This window comes from Morus notabilis, unplaced genomic scaffold (assembly GCF_000414095.1).
Source record: "Morus notabilis unplaced genomic scaffold, ASM41409v2 Scaffold388, whole genome shotgun sequence".
Taxonomy (NCBI): Eukaryota; Viridiplantae; Streptophyta; class Magnoliopsida; order Rosales; family Moraceae; genus Morus; species Morus notabilis.
This window is the reverse complement of record NW_010362833.1, coordinates 379,214-398,886: the sequence shown is the minus strand read 5'-3', so window position 1 is coordinate 398,886 and position 19,673 is coordinate 379,214. Positions and strand designations below refer to the sequence as shown.

The 19,673-nt window shown below is 35.7% G+C and overlaps 3 protein-coding genes across 3 annotated transcripts; all 3 read left to right on the top strand.

Annotated features, from left to right (window-relative positions):
• Positions 1-2,139: 2,139 nt before the first annotated feature.
• LOC21403271 (UDP-glycosyltransferase 74F2) lies at positions 2,140-4,509 on the top strand. Its single transcript, XM_024168856.1, has 4 exons — positions 2,140-2,230; positions 2,404-2,680; positions 2,887-3,242; positions 3,617-4,509. Exons 1-4 carry the CDS (start codon positions 2,210-2,212, stop codon positions 4,355-4,357), a joined length of 1,395 nt encoding a protein of 464 aa, XP_024024624.1. The 5' UTR covers positions 2,140-2,209; the 3' UTR covers positions 4,358-4,509.
• A 1,110-nt stretch (positions 4,510-5,619) lies between these two features.
• LOC21403270 (UDP-glycosyltransferase 74F2) lies at positions 5,620-7,691 on the top strand. Its single transcript, XM_010103052.2, has 3 exons — positions 5,620-5,947; positions 6,041-6,396; positions 6,880-7,691. Exons 1-3 carry the CDS (start codon positions 5,650-5,652, stop codon positions 7,633-7,635), a joined length of 1,410 nt encoding a protein of 469 aa, XP_010101354.2. The 5' UTR covers positions 5,620-5,649; the 3' UTR covers positions 7,636-7,691.
• Positions 7,692-14,855: 7,164 nt separating this feature from the next.
• On the top strand, positions 14,856-17,436 carry LOC21403269 (UDP-glycosyltransferase 74F2). Its single transcript, XM_010103051.2, has 2 exons — positions 14,856-15,554; positions 16,576-17,436. Exons 1-2 carry the CDS (start codon positions 14,907-14,909, stop codon positions 17,293-17,295), a joined length of 1,368 nt encoding a protein of 455 aa, XP_010101353.1. The 5' UTR covers positions 14,856-14,906; the 3' UTR covers positions 17,296-17,436.
• The last annotated feature ends 2,237 nt before the right edge of the window (positions 17,437-19,673 follow it).

Here is a 19,673-nt window from a genome sequence, read left to right as displayed (position 1 = left end):
TTTTTTTTTTTTTGGTGTTTTATTCTTTCTTCTCTTGGCCAGGAATAAAATGTTATTAAAATTTTTACGGAGGAAGAAAAATTAGAATGAGAAATGATGCATGAGGCCTGACCAGCCAAGCCTGTCGCTGTAATAGGACGGGCCTGAACTGCTTTGGAGGCCCCAAGAAATTTCTGTTCCATTTTTTTTTATATACAACAATTTTTGTTCTAATTTGCTCTGTATATATATAGACAAAATTTTCAATAGTTACTTTCTATATATATTCTTCTTCTAATCTATTACGTTTATAGAGAAGAGGGTGTTCACCATTAAATCAAAAAATGTTTACAAATATTAATTATGGTTAAAAAAGAAATTCAGCAAAATATACTCAGATTAAACCAACATGTAATTACAACAAATCACGATATAGAGAATGCGATCAAAATAAATAATAAGAACATACCTAGTATTACAGACGTCATATTATTTAAAATTAAATACTGTAATTATATCATTTTTTTCTCAAGTAATTTACATCATTAGTCACCAAAATTTTAGTAGGTTACAATTAATCCTTTTTTTTTATTTTATTTTAATGAAAGGGCCCTAAACTCTTAAACAATAGCAACTAAAATATTTCCTTTTATATCCGTCAATTCTTTTAAACATCTAAACATCCAAAAAAGAGTCAATGGAGTAGTTTCTTTTTTGAATATGTGTCAACCTCTAATTTACTCATTCATGTTTTTGTGCCAGCACCCAGCGTGCAAACCTGCGCGCCAACGCGCCCCAGACTGGCACACAGCCCAGTGGCGCATCTCATTTTAGTGAGGTTTATAAATTCAAAAATAATAAAAAATAGGTCAATATGAAAAGTTTAAGAAAGTTTATAGATTAATTTTTAGTTATAGAAATTAATAAGTCATAACTTATCAAGTTATGGTTCATAATCAGATAAATTATGTACAAACTTATCAAGTTATGGTTCATAGTCAGACAAGTTATGAACAAAAACCGTGAATTATGGACAATAACTTGTCAAGTTATGGTTCATAATCAGACAAGTTATGGACAAAAACAGTAATTTAGCATATTTATTAACTTATATAAACTATTGACCTATTAATTTTAATTAATCTCAAATCTTAACATACTTCTCTTTCTCTCGTATAAATTTGATACACCGTGAAACAATCATCATGAGGAATTCTTCACGCAAACAAATTCTCCTTGAAATTCTGATAAAAACCTCCTTATTCTCTCTCTTTTTCTCTCCAAAAGGTGGCTGGAAAAATATGAGAATGGACTCCCAATTCAATTCCAAGGTGTCCTATTTATAGATTTCTCCATTGGGCTCAAATTAGTTCCAAACACTTACAAAACACAAAAACCTAATAAAAACTCTAAAACTTTGAGAATCAAACAAGGAAAATATGGAGAAATTCAATGAAAAATATCAAGAATTATGAGCTTATTAAATTCCCTCACACGTAGCTTTTACTTGTCCTCGAGCAAACCTAAGATGAAAACAAAATAACAAAACCAAAACTCTAACCTTCCGATCTTTGGTCTCAGCGAATAATAAGAGATCATAGTTTTGAAATCAAACAAGCATTAAAGCAAATCCATCATTCATTCAAAAGCTAATACATCCTAAAATAATCATACTCGTGTGTGTGAAATAACCAACGTTACCAACATGAAACTACACATGAGTATGATTATAGTGGACAAATATGAAACAATAATCAAATTTTCCTTGATGATTATTTAACCTAGAAGTATATATCATTATCACGACTTTCGGTTTGTTAATTTTCAAGGAAAATAGAAAAATAAAAAAGGTGCCGTTGTTTCCTTTGTTTTTGTTTTTGTGACAAGTATTATTATCAACAGATCGATGCGCAAATATTTTACATGGTTGCGAAGCATAGCCTTGCCGTGCAAGCTAGCTCCATTAATGAATGCGCTGGCAGCTAAATTGACTGTCGTATTCTTTGACCCAATTACCTTGGCACAACCTACTATACGACTTTGGCACAAATTTTCCATTAATATTCAACACACGTGCTTCATTTCTTCTTTGTAGGAGCAATATATATATATATATATATAATATTACAGTACTATTAGCTCTCTCAAAGCTATAAATACATACATATATATATATTTATATTATGCCAAAAGAAAACACTACTGATCGAAAAAGTGAAAGAGGTTAGATATGGAAAACAAAACGTCCAAGGTTCCCCATGTCTCTTCCTTATCTATATATATATATATATATAATATTACAGTACTATTAGCTCTCTCAAAGCTATAAATACATACATATATATATATTTATATTATGCCAAAAGAAAACACTACTGATCGAAAAAGTGAAAGAGGTTAGATATGGAAAACAAAACGTCCAAGGTTCCCCATGTCTTAGCGCTTCCTTATCCAAGTCAAGGGCACGTTAACCCTATGCTCCACTTCTGCAAGCGCTTGGCTTCCAAGGGCCTCAAAGCCACTTTGGCCACCACCATCTTCATCTCCAACACCTTCAATCCCCAGTCAACGGCCTCCGTGCAACTCGACACCATATCTGATGGCTACGATGACGGCGGCTTCACCCACGCCAAGAGCATCGACGACTACCTTGCGCGGTTACAAGTTTCTGGCTCCAAAACCCTGGCGGAGCTCATCACAAGTAACATCACATTTAAGATTTAGATTTTCATACCATTTTTTTGTGTGAAACTTTAAATTGTTTCTCTAATTTAAAAATAATTATAACTATTCCCCACTCAATAATCGAAACTTTTACTATTTCTTACATATTTTATATTTTGTGTGATCTTGACTAATGAAAGAGATATTTTTTTTTTTGGGCTCCACCACGGACTTATTTCACAGGGCACAACAACTCAACGTACCCAATTGACTGCATAGTGTACGACGGGTTTCTACCGTGGGCGTTGGACGTGGCTCATCAGTTGGGCATAAAAGGAGCTGCTTTTTTCACTCAGGCATGCACTGTGAACTACGTCTATTATTGCGTGCACCATCGACAGTTGACGCTTCCCGTGACTACTTTCCCGGTCTCCATTGATGGATTGGAGTTATTGCTTGATCAGCTTCACGACATGCCTTCTTTCATAGGCGTTGAGGGTTCATATCCAGCTTACTTTGAGATGTTGTTGAGCCAGTTTTCTAATGCGCACAAGGCTGATTTCGTCCTCGTCAATACCGTCTATGAGCTGGAGGAACAGGTATTCTCTATGCTTCACCTTATAATTGATACATATTGGGTCAATCCCATTTTTAGTCCTACTAGCTAATATTGTTATTTTGTTGTCCCCAATTTTTAACATGTCCAAAAACAAAACTCTTGATCTATATGAAATTTCTCCGTACGACTGTCAAAAACTTGACTGGAAAAGGCACCAGAGGATAATGTGCAATTTAATTAGTAGAGGTTGATTTTATAATTTTAATTGTTAGGCCACGATTATTAAGAGGAAAACTCCGACTTCTTATCATCGAGATCATACTACTATACGAGCCAAAGTAATCAAGACCCACTAGGAATAAATACTGTGATACTCAATATATGCGTCGTTAATTAATTGGTTGTCATTAACAGGTGGTCGATTCCATGTCAAAAGTTTGTTCCTTGCTGACAATCGGGCCAACAATCCCATCCATCTACTTAGACAACCGTATCGAAGATGACAAGGATTATGGCATTGATCTCTTCACATCAAACGACTCATCTACATTTTTGACCAATAATTGGCTCAAAAATAAGCCAGTGGGGTCTGTTGTTTATATGTCCTTTGGAAGCATGGCATGCTTGAGTGGCAAGCAAATGGAGGAACTCGCCTACGGACTAAAAGCCACCAACTTTTACTTCATATGGGCGATTAGGTATTCTGAAGAGGCAAAGCTCCCGGACAAGTTTGCGCAAGAGACACGTGACAAAGGGCTAATAGTGAATTGGAGTTCCCAAGTTGAAATTCTCTCACATCCTTCTGTTGGGTGTTTTTTCACACATTGTGGATGGAACTCCACAATTGAGGCTCTCAGTTTGGGAGTGCCAATGGTGGGAATGCCACAATGGACCGACCAACCCACCGATGCCAAACTTATTGAGCATCTGTGGAAGGTTGGAGTAAGAGTTAAGGTTGGCGAGGATGGGATTGTGGGGAGAAAAGAGATTGAGCATTGCATTAGGCAAGTTTTGGAGGGTGATAGGGGAACAGAAATAAGAAAGAATGCCAAGAAATGGAGGAACTTGGCTTTGCAAGCAATTAGTGATGGTGGCAGTTCCGACAAGAACATCCGTGAATTTGTATCAAAATTAAAAATGAAGAACGTTAATTAGTACTGGTAAATTTATTCTACTGTGTGCGTGTGTGTGTTTGTGGGCATAAAATGTTTACTAAATTAAACTTTTCAAATAAATGTTTCCACATGTATGTGTCCGTACGTGTAGTATTTGATGAAATTAGACCAAACCTTTTCTTTCTGAAGGTTTTTTGGCTCGTCCATATATATTGGTAATTTACATATTATTGTGTGTTTATTTTTTATTATATTATATTTACAAATACATGTAAACTTGGATTGTAATGATTGATTGCACCGACCAAAGTGCTCCGTCACAATCTCTGGAAGGACATCTTCGGTGGAGATTATCGAGGTGCGGAGGAGGATCACCTAGGGGTGATCTTCGCAGAGGTCGTCGACATGAGAGAAGAGGAAGACGCCTAAGGGTTTCGGTGATTTGGCAATGGTCGGATCGCAAGTTGATCGTGCTGCCATGGGGGAGTCGTGCCATAAGTATTTTGTTCAGTAAATAAAAGATAAAAAAATATTACGACTTTTTTTAATAATTGATTGGGTTTTTACCACATTCGTCTCGTGACTTAGTAAATTGCTATTTAAAATTTTAATTTTGCTAGTTATTTTCTGAAATTGTAAATTTATTACAATGTGTATCATTTTAACGATGATTATGTTAAATTAATGTCAAAAAAATAAATATAGTAAAAAATTTTAACATTTTAATTTAAATGTAATACATGTTTTTTATTATATTAACTTTTAATCTCTTAAATTTAATAAAAAATTTAAAAAAATTTAGTTAGTTGAGACACATTGTAAAAAAATTTAGAAGTTCACATAAGAGAGAAAAATACAATAAAATTAAAGCTTGACCGTCTACACCTCAAAATTTGAGGATGTCCTTGAACCCTTACTAGCTGTTATGTCATGATCCTACAATTGTGATTTGGATAAACATCAGGGTAGCCGTATTTATCACGACATTGCGTTGTTATCGAGGAATAGTTTTTATTTATTTTTGTTTTTTTATTTTTTTTAAGGTCACCTTTTGTTTTCTTCGTTTGTGTTATAATTGTTACGATGTATAATTACTGTACCATTAATTTAATATCTATGCTTTCGTCATCATATACGTCTTTTTGAGTTGATTCTTTTTTTTTTCTTGGACTTTTTGAGTTGACTCTTCAGAACATCGCATTAGACATGTTTCTTTGTAAAACATCCTACGAGTATATATATACATATATATATATATATATCGATAATCCCAAAAGAAAACATTACTTGCTAATATATAGCAAAAGTGAAATTCAAAGAGGCTAATTAGAGATGGAAAACAAAACGTCCAAGGTACCCCATATATTAGCCCTTCCGTATCCGAGTCAAGGGCACGTTAACCCGATGCTCCAATTTTGCAAGCGCTTGGCTTCCAAGGGCCTCAAAGCCACTTTGGCAACCACCGTCTTCATCTCCAACACCTTCAATCCCCAGTCACCGGCCCCAATCCAACTCGACACCATATCTGACGGCTACGATGACGGCGGCTTCACCCATGCCAAGAGCATCGACGACTACCTTGCGCGGTTACAAGTTTCTGGCTCCAAAACCCTGGCGGAGCTCATTACAAGTATCCCATATGCTCCAAATTTAAGGTTTATATATATTTATTTTTTAAGTTTAAAAAAATTGTTCATATAAAAAACACTGAAATATTTCACAGGGCACAACAACTCGCCACACCCAATTGACTGCATAGTGTACGACGGGTTTCTACCGTGGGCGTTGGACGTGGCTCATCAGTTGGGCATAAAAGGAGCCACTTTTTTCACCCAAGCATGCACTGTGAACTACGTCTATTATTGCGTGCACCACCGAAAGTTGACGCTTCCGGTGTCTTCTTTCCCGCTCCCCATTGATGGATTGGAGTTATTGCTTGATCAGCTCCATGACATGCCTTCTTACATAGCCGTTGAGGGCTCATATCCAGCTTACTTTGAGTTGCTGTTGAACCAGTTTTCTAATGTGCACAACGCTGATTTCATCCTCATTAATACCGTCTATGAGCTAGAGGAACAGGTATTCTTTTTCTATCACCTTATAATCGATTACTCTTTTGAGTTGATTCCGATTTTAGTCCCCAAAATACCATTAGTACTCATGTCATATTTTGGTCTCTAATTTTTAAGTAGTCTTGGAAAAGGCCCTCAATTTATGAAAATTTTTCCAAATTATTATTTTGTTGTTCGTCCTAATAATAAAATCTTCATTAAAAAAATCGCATGGCGACCCAAAGGTCTCAGTTAGTGCGTGTCCAAAAGTGAGGCGTGTCCAAGTGTGTGAGATAAGTGTCAAGTAAATATCTAGTGTGTGCGTGCAAGTCTACTTATTAGTGAGTGCGTGCGGACTGCAGAGTCCAAGTGACTGGAGAGTGCTTGTGTTGTAGAATGTAGTGTAGTGGGTTTTGTCGTCTTGATTATTGAAGTGTGTGTTGTAATTACTTTTTCATATTATAAAATTAATTACAATAATATTGTGTTCAACATTTAATTATGACTGCAGGTAGTGGATTCCATGTCAAAACTTTGTCCCTTGCGGCCAATTGGACCAACAATTCCATCCATCTACTTAGACAGCCGTATCAAAGATGACAAGGATTATGGTCTTGATCTCTTGATCACATCAGACGACCCATCAATTTCCACAAATAATAATTGGCTCAACAATAAGCCAGCAGGGTCTGTTGTTTATGTGACCTTCGGAAGCATGGCAAGCTTGAGTGACAAGCAAATGGAGGAAGTAGCGTCTGCACTAAAAGCCACAAACTTTTACTTCATATGGGCTCTTCGGGCTTCTGAAGAGGAAAAACTCCCCCACAAGTTTGTCCAAGAGACTTGTGACAAAGGTTTAATAGTGAATTGGTGTTCCCAAGTAGAAGTTCTCTCACACCCTTCTGTTGGGTGTTTTGTCACACATTGTGGGTGGAATTCTGCGATTGAGGCTCTCAGTTTAGGAGTGCCAATGGTGGGAATGCCGCTGTGGACCGACCAGCCCACCGTCGCCAAACTTGTTGAGCATTTGTGGAAGGTTGGGGTTAGAGTTAAGGTTGATTATGATGAGAGTTATAATGTGATTATGGAAAGAAAAGAGATTGAGTTTTGCATTAGGGAAGTTATGGAGGGTGATAGAGCCGCAGAAATGAGAATGAATGGTAAGAAATGGAGGAACTTGGCTTTGCAGGCAATTAGTGAAGGTGGCAGCTCCGACAAGAACATCGATGAATTTGTATCAAAATTGAAAATGACCGACATTAATTAGTACTTGTAAAGCTCATTCTATTGTGTGCATGTGTTTGTGACCACAACCTTTAATAAAATAAGAACTTTTTAAATTGATTGTTTCCTCATGTGTGATTTTGTGTATTATTTGACGAAATTAAAACAAAGCCTTTTCTTTGTGAAACCGTTGCTTCATCGATATGGTAATTTACGAGTTAATGTTTGTTTTGTTTTGATTTTGCTTACACATACATGTAAATACTTGGAATATTTTAATGATTTATTGTACCGATAAAAATAGATTTACAAACTTTAAAAGGTCCTTGAATTTGCTTTTTTTTTTTTTCTTCAACGTCCTTTTATTGTGAAAATTGCAAGTGCGCGTTATCATAATAAGTAATAAAGTAATGAGTAAAGTATCATTTTCTCTATGATTGTGTTAATTGTAATTAAGTAATGAAATTAGTATTTGAATGAGTGAATAAATGAGAATAATAAAGAAACAAATAAAAGTAAAAACAAAATAAATAATTAAAACACTAGAGCAACCCATATTTTTTTGAAAGGAAAATTGCATTTTATTAAAATACTAATAAACAATCGTCTTGGTACAATGCTAATCCATTAGAGAGACAAACGCACGTTTGAGGCTCGAAACTGAGAAAGCACCTCGGCACACTAACAACGAGCGGACTAAAAGCTCAACTAGAAAAAACCCCTCTCTTCAACATAAGTTGTCGAGTCCTGGAGGGGTAGGTCGTCAAAATCCATAGAAAGGGGACATCTACACGGCGCATAAAAAATTCTAACCGGACCAAGACTACCCTATTGGCATTTAGCCGAACACTTAAATCTAACAAAAAATAACAAACTAGACGAGAGTTGGGCGGGGAAACTAATAACCTTATTACAAACACAAAAGTGACAAAAAGAAAAAAACCTTCGACCATCGCCGGTAGAAACTTTCGGTGAAGGGCGTATGGCCAAAGGACCATCGAGGAAGATAGCCAACGAAGAGATGTCAGCCACCAAGTAAAAAACTCCCCTAAGAAATGAGACCGTCAATTCAGCTTCTAAGCTCCTAATTGGTTCAGATCTGCCCAAATGGAGCTACCACACCGTACACTACCACCACCAATGAGAAGTCCACGACGAGACGAGTCGGATGACCAAATTTCATGGTTGGGGAGCCCGACGACGCGCCCAGAAGTGGTGCCAAAGCTCTGGCCAGCATCTGCTCTCTAAGAACCTTCTCACTCTCTCTAATTCTCTCTCTCTCTCTAGAAAACACTTCGGACAAACAAAACTCTTTCAAGTTTTTTGCAACTTAGAGCAACCAATATTCACCATAAGTATTCCACTCTACTTCTTTATTTTTATTATTCAAATTTAATATTATCGAAATTGACAGTCGAAAATCTCTAATTTATGTAATGTTCTCTTCCGAATTACAGTAAAAATCCCCTCAATTACAACAATCAAGAAGTCATTAAGTGATTACCCCCAAACGTGTACAAAAATAAGCGGTCAATTGTAGTACAATTAGGACGGTCGATCCCACAAGGAGGTGATAAATTGAACAAGAAACGATTAGCAAATAAAAGCATTAGGAAAGTAAGCAATCAAACAAAGAAGAAAAATGAGTGTTTTTGATGATTCTTTTAAACAATTTAAAATGGAGAAAATTCAATAATTAAAAGTGGTAAGACATTGAGAATCCCCTATATGCCTTGTTCACCTATTTGGATTTTGATTCATAAATTGACTCAATTGAAAGTTTCACATCCCAAACAATCAATCGGAAAATAAATATTTGAAAAACTTGTACATAAAAATGTATTTGAGTAAATAAAATTCTAACGTTTAGAACTAGGAAAAATTATCTTATGAGAAATCTAAAGGTGACAATATACCGTTGGCAATATTGCAGTAAAAGACTACTCATAAAACAATCCCTACCAATATATAATATCATGCAACAATCACATAAAAAGAGCTTGACTAGATTTATATCAAAGTTGACAATAAAATATATTGATAAGAGGAAGAAATATGATAAAAGAAAATTATTTACTCAAATGTATAAAACTTACAAACCATTGGAGAATCAAAATCCAAACAAGTTCACTACACATATAGGATCATCTCTAGCCTCACCCAAATACTCTAGCCTAGCTTGCACATAATTCCCATAAAATTCTAAAAAGAAAGTATGAGAATAAGAACAAAACAATAAGAGAAAATGTGTAAGAATTTAGGCTCAAAATCAATAACCTAATACACTTCACAAAGTCCCTATTTATAGAGTTTTTAGGGCATGTGAAAAAACACTCAACAAATAAAAGAATAAAGGGGCGTTTTATCCAAATAAATTGGATTTACAAGGATTAATTCTGGGAGTGAATGCTAAAATCATCCCAACGAAACAAAACAGAATGCTAGCTGAAGAATCCCAAATGAGTGGGATGCGGGTCGCGTAAAGAGAGGCTGAGAGGAGAAAACTACCGACAGAAGCATCAAATCTGACACACGGCGCGCGCTGATTCGCGGAGAAGAAGAAATGGCCGACAGCTGCTTCCGTTAGGGACACGTGGTGGGAATTGATTGGGAAGCTGCTGTAATACGGGACCCACACGAAGAAGAAAGGAAAACCGGGTGACGCGTGCATGGAGGAGACTCACGCATGGGGAAGGGCGGTGCGCGCCAAGCGCGCATGCACAAAGGGAACATTGGGTCCCACGCGCCTGCGACTCAGCAGAAAATGACACGTGGCGGAGATTGGGACTAGCGCGGCTTGGCCGGCTTGGCACGGCTCAGACGGCTGGCTGACGGGCTAATGGCCTCTTTCTTCTTTTTTTCTTTTTAGTTTTGGCCCAAATGCCTTATTTCCCTTCAAAACAAATTAAATTAAATTAAAATCAAATACTTCCACATAAAATTAATTCCACGAAAATATTTAATTAAAACTTAATTTATTTAGCAATTATAAACAATTTAAATGCATTTTCATGCATTTATCATTAAGTATCATAGATTTTCATGTAATGAGCACAGAAACTATACAAGTATATTCCTATCTCACATCATATGTAATCTATGGCATTCAACACAATGATCGAAAAATATAAATCTCCTTCCGATCTCATTATGAATTAACAAATTATCTAATTAGTGGTCAATTAATTAAAAAACATTAAGACCAATGAAAACACCTGATCTTAAATAAAATAAACATTGAACAGCTCGAATAAAGAGAGGCTATATTGTATATCTAGCTAGCAAGAAAACTAAACATAAATAAAAATAAATAAAAAGATGATGTTAGATTTGACATAACTAAAAAATAAAAATAAAGAATTAGAAATTCAGAAAATAAAATCTAATTAGAGTTTTTCCTTTAAATCTTCTTCTTCTTCACCTTGTAGCCTCAATATTCAATAATACATTCTCCAATAATCAAAAACCTAAATAAAATCTAAATAAAAAAAATCCTAAAAACTATCCCAAATACCCCAAAATAATTCTATAAATATTTCTCACTATCCAATAGAGCTCTGTTTATTTTTGGATATTGTGAATGAAGGAATCGTGCTCTGGTTGGAGGGGATGAAAGGTTTTTCAAAGCCTCAAAATTATGCGTCAGAGAAAAGAAAGGGAGGAGCAATTAGGGCTCTTACATGCTCACCGCGTAGCTAGAGTGGGAGGCTTCATGACATGGCGACGACCCGTTGGCCGACGTTCGAGGCACACGGGAAACAGCAGAGATGCGAAGCATGAGATTCAACACGCTGGCAGGGCTTGGCTTGTGCTCATAACACATTGGACAAAGAGAGTGAAATGCACTCGCGCGCTGGAATTGGCCTGGAGCCGATCGGACGGCTGTGATCGCGGATAAAATACGCTTAATCCATGCGAGCTTGGGATTTGTTCTTATCCGGATTTCTCTTTGATTTTTGAAGTATTTCTAATCCCAATTTAGCTCCAAATTGCACTTTTCACCTAATTTAAACACAAATGAGAATCAATAATTAAAGGAGAAAACTAAATAAAATCAAATAAAATAACCTAAAATAAAATAAAGTGAAACAAAACAAAATGAGATTAATTTAAACTAAAAAATAAATTAAATAAATAAAAACATCAAGTACAAAGCCAATTTAAATGTAAATAAAAGCCAAAATAACCCTTGAATGGAGTTATCACCTCGCATTTAAAAAGTTGCATTTGATCTTGTAATTACTGTATGAAAAAGTTGCGAAAAGAAAAAGGATCTTCAAAACCGGATGTGGAATAACTTAGAGTGATTTAGAATATAGTAAAAATTTTATATTAAAGCTTAAATTTAGCAAAATTTTTGAAATATTACAGGAATTTCAAAATTTTATATCATTTTGATGCCATTAAAATAATGACTATATTATTATATAATACAAAATATGATATTATTATCATAATTACTATGTCATTTTTACTATATTTATAATATTTTAAAAATTTTGCTAATTCAAGATATGAAATTTTGTCATGTAGTGTAATTACTTCAATTACTTACATATGAAAATGTTATCTATCTTCCCAGCATAATCAGTTAGGAGTTCTAGAAACAGTCGATTCCTCTCCTGGACAACTCCTTGGAAGTGGGGCTCCACAGAGTTCAAAATTCTTTGCATATGAACTCGCTTCAAAGCTTTGCAGTTGAGTACTTATTGGAATCTTGCCCGATAAATTGTTGTTTGACAAGTCCAGCACATTAAGCCGGGGCACTTAGAGAGAGGCTTGAAGGGATTCCACAAGAAAGTTGGTTGTTTGATAGATCAATAGCTTCTAACAAGTTAAACCTACCAATCTCTGACGGAATTCGCCCACTGAAGTGATTTCTTGATAGGTTCAGAAAAACCAGATCAATAAGTTACAGTAATTTCCTTTGGAATTTCCCCGGTTCAGCTTATTGCTTGTGTTCACCGTTATACTCACACGGCAGAAAAATAAACTGAAACAAAATAACAGAAAAATAGAGAAGATAAAGATTTGTATGTCATATCTTTAGAAGGAAACCGGAGTGAAATCCAAATACCTCAAATATCGCAACTCAAGCAATGAAGAACTGAGATTACCTCTTACTGACAAAGATGTGTAATCAGTTCTACCAAAGGTTGGAGGAGAAAGATCAAGCTTCATCACATGACCGGATCTGTTGTCACACCGAATTCCAATCCATTCGCAGCACTCCTTTTTTTCTTCTTCATTTCCCCACGAAGAAAGAAGACCTTTTTCCTTTGCGCCTTCTCCAAGATTTGAATCCTGTTTAAGCTTGAGGATTGCTTGTTTCTCGGCCTCTATGCACCTGAGTTTTGGTTCTCCTACTATTGAAGGGGATCCATGAGCACCTCTCAAGTAAATCAGGTGCACTATATTAAACACAGAAATTGTAAGAGACAATCTACTCATAATTGCTCCAAATAGCACAATAAAGACGAAGAGAAATACTCAAATTTCTATAACTGTATTGATGATGATAGATTGTTAGTTCTTTCAAAGAATTCCTATTAAAACATATTTAAGCTTGACTGATCTCTGTGATATTGGCTCATGGCTATTGGTCCGTTTGTTAAAGCTTAGATTGTTAGTTCTTTCAAAGAATTCCTAATAAATCCAATTTAAAAATTTTATATTAAAGCTTAAATTTAGCAAAATTTTTGAAATATTACAGGAATTTCAAAATTTTATATCATTTTGATGCCATTAAAATAATGACTATATTATTATATAATACAAAATATGATATTATTATCATAATTACTATGTCATTTTTACTATATTTATAATATTTTAAAAATTTTGCTAATTCAAGATATGAAATTTTGTCATGTAGTGTAATTACTTCAATTACTTACATATGATATTTAAGCTAGTAATTCTATCTCTCTAGCTCATTGTATATAGCGATTCTATATATTTGAAAAGTAATATGTACATATCTTGTTCTTATATGTACACAATTAAAGGTATAAAACAATTGAGGCATGTAAAGGGAAAGTGAATTGTTAAGTATTGAAAGGGAAGAAGGGTTTTGGTATGTGTAGTTTTTAGGATGGGATGTCTGGTATAATTATTTGTTTAATCAAATAAAATAACTTTGATTATATATAATTTTGTTGAAGATAAAAGAGATAATTAAAGAAAAATAAATTATGGTGAGGAATTAATTAAAAGGCTTTCCACCCATTTAAATTTAATTAGGAAAAATGTCATTTTTCCGCCGATTTAATTTAAAAAGTGATCTGTCTTATTAATCTAGTAAAAGCTTTGTGTGGTAGCCAATGCATATGCTGGCAGGTTATCCCCTCCTTTATTGCTTGTGTACGTGTGTCTGTCGACTTGATTGGCTACGTTTCTAAAGATCTTGCAATTTGTGTTGCAGATATATCAACTGAGTAAGTGGGCCTTCTCTTTCTCTACGAGCTTTGCTGTCCCCGTTGTGGTTTCCCTCTTGCCCAAGCACCTTCATCACTAGAAAAAAAAAAAAAAAATGGTGGAAGGCCTATTGATTGCCTGACGCCATCAATAGGAAAGCTACAATTAAAGAACTATGAATTTCTCAACGGAAATTACAAAAGACTAAAAAGAGGCCCGTGGTGTGAGAGTTCAAATCATGTGGTTCTGGTTGGTTCTAAAACAGAACTATAATTTATGATTTGAATATGGGGTTCAAACTATAAAGTTTTGGGTTTGAATTATGTGTACTAGAATCATAAATTTGAATTTGGAGTTTGAGTCAGCCAAAGCTAATAGGGTGGTTTTATTTTTTAGGATAGTTTTAATTTAAAACATCATATCATGATTCAAATTTTGAATCAAAACCATCCAAACTAAACACTGATTTTCTTAAGTTGGATTCAAATCACTTTTTATTTCTTACAAACAACTACAGATTTGAATCAGAACTATAATTTCAGTTCTAAAGCTCTCATAGCAAATGAGGCCTTAATAGTATTTTATTTTATTTTTCCTTTTCTTCACGACTGATTTCACACTAGCCAACAATACTGGGATGCAAGTGGAGGCCGAGCTGGGACCAGTGTTTACATCGCAAATTAAAAGTTTGACGTGATCCTACACATAATACATACAGCTATATATTCGGCGCACAATTATCCCATAAGTAGCGCTATATATATACATATAGCTTTAGCAAATTCCTTAATATAAGATAATTAATACATATAGTACGAAATACGGTAAACCAAAAAAAAAAAAAAAAAAAAACTCTTAAGACTTTAGATAAGATTAATTTGTGATCATCTGAACTGAATGGAAAACAAAAAATGCGTACCTCATGTGTTGGTCGTTCCTTATCCAAGTCAAGGCCATGTCAACCCTATGCTTGAATTTTGCAAACGCCTTGCTTTCTATGGCCTCAAAACCACTTTTGCCAACACCGTCTTCATCTCCAAATCCTTCAACCCTACTCCATCTCCCTCCGTCCAATTCGACACCATCTCCGACGGCTTCGACGATGGCGGCTTTGCTCAGGCTGCTAATGCCGCCGACTACTTAGCCCGGATGGTAGCCGCCGGCTCCAAAACCCTAGCTGAGCTCATAACGAGGCACAACAACTCCTCCAACCCTATAGACTTTGTGGTGTACGACCCCTTCTTACCATGGGCTCTGGACGTGGCCAAGCGGTTCGATTTAGCCGGAGCTGCCTTCTTCACTCAGTCATGCACCGTCAACTATGTGTATTATTGTGTTCATCACGGAGTGTTGAAGCTCCCCATTTCTTCGTTCCCCGTCGCCGTCGACGGCTTTCGGTTTCTCGGTGGCCTTGAAGACATGCCGTCCTTCATTGGAGTGGAGGGTTCTTATCCGGCTTACTTTGAGATGGTTTTGAGCCAGTTTTCGAATACTCACCAAGCTGATTTCGTCCTCGTCAATTCCGTCTACGAGTGGGAGGAAGAGGTTAACTTATTATGGTTTGAGTTTTTTGAATATTGCATAACAATATTCAACGCCATTAGTTTTGATATGAATACATATACATATAATTTTGTCTTTGAATATCTGAATATCAATATATATGGAAGGCCAGCAGGGACAAGGAAGGTCTTCTAAGTTATTGGTTTCGGTCATAGCCGAATCTATGAGTAATTATGTACTATTTTTCCCTTTTAGTCTTTTTCATGTTGAGTTTTGGCTAAAAGCTGTTTTTAACGAGGTATATTTACAGCTTTTCTTCTAAAGTGTAAGTTTCAGCTTTGTCCTCTGAGATGAGTTTCTGGCTATTATTTTGTTCTTGTTTTGGCCTTTTAGGTTATTTTTAGCGATCTGTTTTTTGGATGTTTTATCACAGTTTTTTTTTTTAGTTTTATAATTCTTTTTCCGTTCTTATTAATAATATTGGAGTGGTGGACGTAATAAAGGACAGGTTTCAAATGGGGTGCCAATTTAGTTGGGATGTCTTGATAAATTTAGATACTAATTGTCTATTCTCCTTAATTTATAAATATATATATATATAAATATTTATATATTAGTGATACTTGATCAGCAATATTATTAACTATCTAGTTAATTGTTTTTAAAAAATTATCCAGTCAATATTTGATCAGAAAAAAACGACTAAGTAATGAAATATAAAGTTAAGTTGCTAATCAATTCAGCTTGTATGTGTATCCGCTAGCTGGAGACGTATGCATTCGTTGTAATATGTATGTAGATGCATGTTGTCGTTTTTTTATGCATGCAATCGTTCTATTAAAAAGTCGCGGGATGAGCTAAGAAGTCATGGTATGATTAAAACGACAATGTGATATGTTTAAAATTAGCATGCATCTGGTACTTTCTAATATGAATAAGTTCATTTATTTATGATTACTCTCCATACATTATTCATCTGATCCATACCTAATTAATTAGTGTCAAACCTGATGTATATATTGTTTATGCTATATATATATATATATATATATATGAACAACAGGTGGTGAATTCTATGTCAAAAGTAAGCCCGTTGCTCACAATTGGGCCAACAATTCCCTCAATATACCTAGACAACCGCATCAAAGAAGACAAGGAATACGGCCTTGATCTATTTACGGCAGACTCATCTCTTTCCATCAGCAATTGGCTCAACAGTAAGCCCGAAAAATCTGTTGTTTATGTCTCCTTTGGAAGTATGGCAAACTTAAGTGTCAAGCAAATGGAGGAGCTTGCCTTGGGACTCAAAGCCACAAACTTGTTCTTCCTTTGGGTGGTTAGGGCTTCTGAAGAGCCAAAGCTTCCTCACAACTTTGCCCAAGAGACGCGCGAGTTTGGATTGATAGTGAAATGGTGTGCTCAAATGGAAGTTCTTTCGCACCCTTCTGTTGGGTGTTTTTTCACACATTGTGGATGGAACTCCACAGTTGAGGCTCTCAGTTTGGGAGTGCCAATGGTGGGAATGCCACAATGGACCGACCAACCCACCGATGCGAAACTTATTGAGCATCTGTGGAAGGTTGGAGTAAGAGTTAAAGTTGGCGAGGATGGGATTGTGGGGAGAAAAGAGATTGAGCATTGCATTTGGCAAGTTTTGGAGGGTGATAGGGGAACAGAAATAAGAAAGAATGCTAAGAAATGGAGGAACTTGGCTTTGCAAGCAATTAGTGATGGTGGCAGTTCCGACAAGAACATTCGTGAATTTATATCAAAGCTAATATGATCACTCTGAAAATTATACTAGCTAGTCAATGATTTACCTCTTGCATAGTCACTACGTGTGTATTCATTATGTCAAAGCTAAATAACCAGTACTCTATATGCGGTGTGTTTATATCAAAGTTGTGTAATTATGAATGTATTGGCAAAGTTACGTGAGTACGTATTAATCTTTATTTACTTTATTGTTAAGTATTTTTATTAGTTGACAATTGGCAATTTTGTAAAAATTCAAAAAACATGTTCAAGAAGATTTCGTATTGTAAAAGAAGATTTAGAATCAGATTTGAAGTTAAAGATTGCAGATAAGACATTGGTTGAGATGATATCTACATGTGAATCGACAAAAGAAGCATGGGAGATTTTAGAGATTGTTCATGAGGGAACCGCCGCAGTCAGACAATCCAAAGTGAATATTTTCACAACCAGGTTTGAAAATCTTCGAATGCATGAAACTGAAACTATTTCTGAATTTAATTCATGGTTGTGTGATATAGCTAATGAATTCTTTGCTCTTGGTGAAAAAATTCCTGAGGCAAAACTTGTTAACAAGACGTTGAGATCGTTACCACAGAGATTTTCCTACAAAATCACTACTATTGAAGAGGCGAAAAACATTGAGACTATGAGACTTGATAAATTGATGGGATCACTGAGGACATTTGAAATGAATCTGAGTCAAAATAAGAAGGAAAAGGAGATTTCTAAGGGGATTGCTTTCCAAGCCGAAGTGGAAGATAATGTTGAAGAAGAAGATGAAGACTTAGCGGAGTCTCTTGCTCGATTGACTAAAAATTTTAATAGGGTGATGAAGAAGTTCAATGAGAAGAACCAAACTCCAACTTTCAACAACTCCAACAATTTTCAGAAAAATAAGGGAGTTACAAATTCGTCCAATGATAAGAAGAAGAATAGGAGAATTTAATGCCGGGAGTGCCATGGTTACGGTCACATTCAGTCTGAGTGTGCTAACACTCTCGAAAAGAGGAAGAAGTCTCTCAACGTCACATGGAGTGATGAGGATTCTGAAGGCAACCAGGAAGATGGTGATCATGTGAATAACTATGTTGCTTTCAATGTCTACCAAATGTTCCAAACTGCAGTGTTACAGATCATGTCACAGCTCATGTTGCAACATCATATGCAACACACTCTGAAAAACCAGAAGAAAACATAGATTTTTCAGATTCTGACGGTTCCAGCGATGGTGAAGAACTAACTGAGGAGACAATCCAGGAGGCATATGAAACCGTGTTCAACAAATGGGTTTTGGTAGTTAAAATGAATAAGTCTTTGCAAGAGTGAGTCGATGAGCTTATTAAAGAGAATGATGTACTTGAGAAGGCTACTGTAAACTATGAATTTTGGGCTGTTGAAAAAGAAAAAAAGCTGCAAGAGACAATAGCTGAATTGGATCTGGCACCACAAAATTGGATCACATTCTCTCGATAGGAAAAGCGAGTGGTGATCGACATGGCCTTGACTATACTAGTGAGAGCTCAATGTCCAAAGTAGTGCTTGTGAAGAAGACGCCTGCCCCTAAGCCTCTGACTTCCTCCAGTAAGAAGGTTACTATCTCGTCCCCTCGACATAGAAGGTTTGTCCCCACATGCCATTACTGCGGTTTACCTGGCCACATAAGACCGAGATGCTACAAGTATCTAAATGCTTTGAAGAAAGGTATGTTTATTAATCTACCAAATTCTGTAAACTCAAAGAAGACACCTAACGTGAAGATTGATGTGCAAAATAATTTTTCTAGACGTGTGTGGGTAAGGAAATCTGATTTGAGGTGTCATAAGGCTTATACTTCTTTAGAAGCATGTACTGATGATTGTGGGTGTAGTGATGGTGGTTGCACTAAGCGATTGAAAGGGGTTAAGAGCATTATACATGGAAGAATGCTACATTCAAGGGGAGTAAGACACAGAGAAGATTCAGGGGGAGTAAGTTACAGAGATCAATGCCCTCGAAGATATCTAGTGCGAAGTGTTGCACTGAGTGTTCCAGCAAATGTTACAACATGATCTGCGACATCAGCTGCTGAAGACGTGTCTAGGGTGTGAATTTTTTTTTTTTGGTTGTGTCTTTGGCTTAGTTTTGTCAAAAAGGGGGAGAACAATGTAATTGTTGTAATTTTGTATGTTTTTGAATTTTTAAGATCTTTTGTTAGTTTTGCCAAAAAATGCCAAAGGGGGAGATTGTTAAGTATTTTTATTAGTTGGCAATTTATTGGTAATCTTGTAAAAATTCAAAAAACAGGTTCAAGAAGATTTTGTATTGCAAAAGAAGATTCAGAATCAGATTTGAAGTTAAAGATTGCAGATAAGACATTGGTTGAGATTCAGAGAGATAAGGATAAGGCCTTGGTCAAAGGAAGAA